We start from the raw sequence: 5,605 nt of genomic DNA on the forward strand, positions 1-5,605 counted from the left end.
ACGGGCGTCGTTTAACGTCTTAAGACTTTAGGGACGAATCGAAACCCATAAATGCTGTAGCGAGGTTCGTCAATCAGCAGATTAATCAGCTCAGGGAATATATAATGTATGAAGTCCTTAGACAAACGGGGACAGAGTTGTAAAAAACTTAAGGAATCGCTACATTTTAAAACTAAAAAATAGTCGAACTTGTAGAAATCCTATTAGTGTATATCTGATAAGTATAGTTTTGCGCGATTTGGTCAACCAGAGCCACCACGAAACTCCACCAATAGGCCTTTCCCATTGACAGTCTAGAGCTGGAAACTGCGGGGTCCCAAAAAAAAGGTAAGAATATAAAAGGAAAAAATAAAATAAAAGTCCCCGAGTTTGCTCGATACATCTCATATGGAAGGTGGTGCGAGAAGAAGATTCGCCCACACCCGAATACAATTTTCTTACTTGTTCGTTCTACATTTTCTTTAATTGAAAATGTAATCAATGCGTTTCGAAAGGATGGTAGGAATAGCAAAGTAATAATCAAGATTTGAGTAATAAACGTTCTTCAAAATCTTCAGTTTTGAAAATGAACTGAACGCAAAAATGTTTGTACCCATATGAATAGTTTGGTAGAATATTTTTAGTGCTAATACTTTATTTCTTTATCTTTAGAACAAAAACAGATGATATTTTTTTTTGTCTAAAATATAATTTATAAAATCCGTTGAGAGATCTTGTCGCCTATATTCATTTTATAATGATTCTTTAAAATTTATTTCAATTTGCATCTAAACAGCTGGAGCAAAACCAATGCGGTTATTGCCTAAATCAAATTCAGTATAATAAGGTCCTATAAATGTATCTCCTAAGACCCATAAATCCATGTCTAAAGTGGTAAAGGAAGAAAAACAAAACTCTATGATATCGCTATGAACAGTGGTAATGTACATATTAGGCGTTAAAGAAAACGTCGTGCCTCCAATAGTTAAGTCAATGTCGGGCAAACTGGAAACTGTCGAGCAATCTACCAAATATAGTCCTTCCGCTTCCATAGCTATACCGCCGATATATTTGTTCAAAGTTAGATAAGCTTCTTTAGGGCACACAATTAAGCTAGTACCGGTATCAGCAATAGCTTGGCAGCGATTGCATAGCTTGACGTCTGCAATAGTGATGCTATCTACTTCAAATTGCCAATAGCCTTGAACGCTAATTGGAACATAAGTTAGATTACCGGAATATAAGCTGGCATCAGAACCGCCAAAAATCAATTGTCCGCCATTAACGTTAGTACCATCGCGCTTCAAGTGAAAAGAGAAGACATTCCTATCGATTAGACCCTGGGCGTACATATTGTAGAAAGGCGGCACCACATCATTAATAGCAATATTTTTGAATCCCAAACCAAAGACACCGTCAAAATTTGTTTCCATAAATATGGTGCTGGGAGTTTCAGTAGTTTCCGCAAAGGTTTGATTTTCAATAGCGAAACCACCAACGTTTATAATATCAGTTGAGAAGAATCCTTTCGCGCTTCCAGATCCATATTGAATAGAAAAGGGTTCATTATTAGGTATGTAAGTGCTAGAAGCTGACGAATTATATCGATGATGTTTATGACAAGCTTGATTGCTGACAGGACAACGGCTGGACGGGATCCAGAAATTTGAAGAACCCGTATCAAATAGAACAAGAAATTCTTGAGGCGGAGTACCAACAGTAATCTTGCCATAATACTCCACATTCAGGTGATTAGATAATTGTTGTCTGACCGCACCATCATTGCTAGGCAATCCATATTTGCTACGCAACAGCGCTAATTCTGCTAAAATATTGCCATAAGATTTTTGAAAGTTCTCCGTCCTCTTTAAAGGTAAACTTTTTAAATCAGCTTTGGCGAAAGCTAACAGTGTTATGGCAAAAAATAATTTAAACATTTTATGCCTTGCAATCAATAAAAACAAAGAAGGATGAAGAAAAATTTCACTTAATCCGATCGTGGTAAACACACGATTAACTATATTCCATCAACTTTTAAATACTATTTTTGCTCTAAACCTTGTGCGGAATATTTATAGCTTTGTTTTATTTTATTTTTTTTACTTTTTTATATAAAATTTAAACTTATCTAATTAACTTATAATGATTTCAGCTTTTGCACACTCTACCCAATGGCAAATTTATCGTTAAAATTTTAACAGGTTTAATATGATTAGAATAGAATTTTATCAAAACGACATAGAAATGCTTCAAATATCAAAATGGTGTAAATATTGCTAATCAGTTCAGCAATTTAGCCAAGTAAGCCTGTCTATCCATCATCAAGTATGTTAGTGAAATTTCTTATAGATATTTGCACAACTATCACGCAGGATATTATGAGTATAACTTTCGAAGACACTGACTGTTAAGTATAAATATTCTTGACAAATTTTTGAATTGTGTAATTAGTAATTTTGACCAGGCTATCCGCCCATGTCTGGCAGTCAAAATTATTAGCTGGAAACTTTGTCTTGGAAAGCAAATAGATTTGAAATGTTTTCTTCTTACTTGCATTAGGTTATACCATGTAGATCGGTTCGTAGGTACAGTTACCTATGCAAAATCGTCTCTATCGAATAGATAAGGAATTAAAAAGTGCGACACTTAAATCGACATACCCAGGTGTGATTCTGAGTGAGATAATTACGATTAATTACGATTGGTATGCGATCGCACTTATGGTGAGAGAGCATTTACAGATTGGGTATGCTTGGCCTGCTTATCACCCTAATACAGGCATGGAAAGTGATTGATTGAGCGATTGATCATATAAAAAAAAAAAAACAGATTTCATGCGTCAAGGTACAAATATAATAAATGCTCCCATTCCGATATCGTAATACAAGGCTTTAGGGGTGTGCGGCGACGGAAATAAACAGATTTAGACGTCATATAATAGGCCTTTGCACTTTGCATTCTTCATCGAAACATTAACCTATTCATGTCCGCCTCGTAGAGTTATTCTCCAAAATTTCAGTTTACGGGCCAAATTAACAATAATACAAGGATTTTTTGAAGTTTTATGATGCGAAGAGAATTTTTTGGAAAATAACATGCTTAGACGACGTTAGAACTAAGTAAGAAATATTTTGTTGAAGTTATGCGTACTACGCAACAATATGTGTTTAAAATTAAATGGAATCTCTTAGAAGAATTCGACGAAAGATTAGATATGAAATAATTTCCAGCAAGAGCTACTCTTCATTCCTCATCGATCTTTATTTAGTTTTGTATACTTGCTGAGTAAGAAAGAGATACCCGCCCTAAAGCGACACTTGTTACTTAATATTCAATTAGTCGTAATAATAATATTCAATAAATAATAATAATAATAATAATAAAATTAATCAATGAATCATTCATTCATTTCGTTTATTTTGATTTATGCGCGACAGCCTTTGGTTTCAACTATCCCTATTCTTCGTTTATTACTAGTTTTACTATTTATTGAGATACCTTCTCCTCCTTTACAAGACTTTATATCACTTTTATATATTTTTTTATATATATTTATTATATTTGAATAAAAAATAAAGTAAATAGCATACATATATAGTTTATAAAAATGCCAAAAAGTTCATTAAAATATAGTTAAAAGAGACGTATTACGTTTCGACAAGTGTTGTTATCTTATGAAACTTTACTTCAACTGCTCCATAAATCATCAAGCAATCATGCTCAGCATAGATAACGTAGTCAATTACGGCACTTGCGTTGATCCAATCTGTTAATGTCGCAAAACTATTTAGAACAACACTATTTGACTTCAGCTATCGTCTTTATTTTGCTCGCAAGCGAAATTTAGTCCATAGGTTTTTGATCGATGGCATCAACATTCTGTTAAAGGCAGAGAATGCACTTGTCCCACAAAAATATCCATTGCCGCCGTAGGAAGTTGCCATTCACAAATCTTTATAAGTTAGTTTTAGACAAGGTTGCAAGACAAGCATTTCTCTACCTAATCTTTGGGTTCTTAGCGGCAATTTCGCAGAAAGTTTTATTTTATTGAAAGACACGGTGGCATTGACAATAAGGGGTATGGCCGCTTCAGTGATTCGTAGTATTGGCATCCAATGCAAACTTATTTGCGATGGCTTGTTAAGAAAATTTTTTATAAGCCATCGACGATTACTCGGTAATTCAGATGTAGCTTTTTGCCCATCCGGCATCCATGGTGGTGTTAGCTAAATAGCGGGCTTTTCACAGACAACTTGGATTTCTACCTGAATCTAAGCAGAGTTTACGATGAATTGCAGTCATCGCATGATTCGCATGCATCATTCACTGCCGGAGCAGCGATGCAATGACGTTTGATGACTCCACGCTTGCATCTTCGTTATTCACGCATTGCGAAGCATTTAAACTTTTTACAATGTTCCTTCTGCTCGAAGTACTGATAGCAAAGATTTAAATTTTTGTCCACTGTTTAACTGCGTACTGTTCGTGCTACCGTTGGGTTGCATTCGTTAAATTTGTGTTGCACTTTCTTTTTTAAATGGTTAATAATGACCTCTTCAATGTTTTATTCGCCTTAAGATGATCATATTGATGAAATCTTCGATTCTTCAACAAGGAATGGCAAGCGAGAATAAAACTTGAGTCAGACTTTAGAAAACAGAAATTTTGCGTTTGCGAGGTTTATGAAAGAAGAACAAAAATTTTTTTTTATAAAAAGGCGAGTTCTAATATATTTTTTCTTTACGATTTATTTAAGTCTTTAATCAGTTCTTCTCAATCACATATTTCACGAAAGTTCTTCAACTTTCACGACCGAAGTCAAGGCTGTCCTTTACGCTCCAAACTTTTCCTATAAAGACAAACTCAAAAGAGTCATTGTTATTGACAATTTGTCTGTATTAAAAGCTATACGAAATCCTGCGACGTCGAGATGGAGCAGCATCCACAAAGTAAGGAATATCATTGCAATACCCGGCGAAGAAATTAAAATGTTTTGGATACCAAGTCATATCGGTTTATTCGGAAATGAGCAGGCTGATCGAGCGGCGAAGTATGCTGCTTCCGCACATCTAGTTACGGATGATGTCGTGGAAAAGTTGGATCTTCAAAGGTACGTTGGAAAAAATGTTAAAGAGAAAACTACAGAAGGAAATCAATGCCATCATCAGCACTACTCTTCTATTAATCCTCAATAAATTACACCTTTATATCCAACAAATGTTGGGAAAATTAAGATCCAAACATTTTCGAGAATTCGCCTTGGTCGTACGATTGCCACTCACCAATGGATCTTAAAGAAGTCTTCCTCCCCAATCTTCAGTTGTGGACAAATTCTCACTATAAAGCACATTCTCTGTGACTGCGTTAACTTTCCCTTGACTAGCAGTATTGCATTTGGAGCGACTAATCTTATGGACATTCTGCAAACAGCTACATAACAGAATATCTATACAATATGTTACTTTATTGAAACTATTAGACTCAATATCTAATGTACTTTTATAAATTAGAGCCGATAGCCTGTGTTGCTGGTGCTCAATGTCTTTTTTTTAGTCTGAGAATTTATTTCATTAGTCTAACATAATAATAATAATAATAAATTTTTTTTTTTAAATGGGTAAATATG

The 5,605-nt window shown here is 34.6% G+C and overlaps 1 protein-coding gene across 1 annotated transcript; it reads right to left on the bottom strand.

Annotated features, from left to right (window-relative positions):
• Positions 1-515: 515 nt before the first annotated feature.
• On the bottom strand, positions 516-2,039 carry LOC119635321 (lysosomal aspartic protease-like). Its single transcript, XM_038030096.1, has one exon. It carries the CDS (start codon positions 1,914-1,916, stop codon positions 768-770), a length of 1,149 nt encoding a protein of 382 aa, XP_037886024.1. The 5' UTR covers positions 1,917-2,039; the 3' UTR covers positions 516-767.
• Positions 2,040-5,605: the final 3,566 nt, after the last annotated feature.

Source organism: Glossina fuscipes, unplaced genomic scaffold (genome assembly GCF_014805625.2).
Source record: "Glossina fuscipes isolate IAEA_lab_2018 unplaced genomic scaffold, Yale_Gfus_2 26, whole genome shotgun sequence".
NCBI classification, from domain to species: Eukaryota; Metazoa; Arthropoda; class Insecta; order Diptera; family Glossinidae; genus Glossina; species Glossina fuscipes.

Excerpts from the sequence above, each read along its gene's own strand:
- LOC119635321 (XM_038030096.1), bottom strand. The coding sequence starts at position 1,916 with ATGTTTAAATTATTTTTTGCCATAACACTGTTAGCTTTCGCCAAAGCT.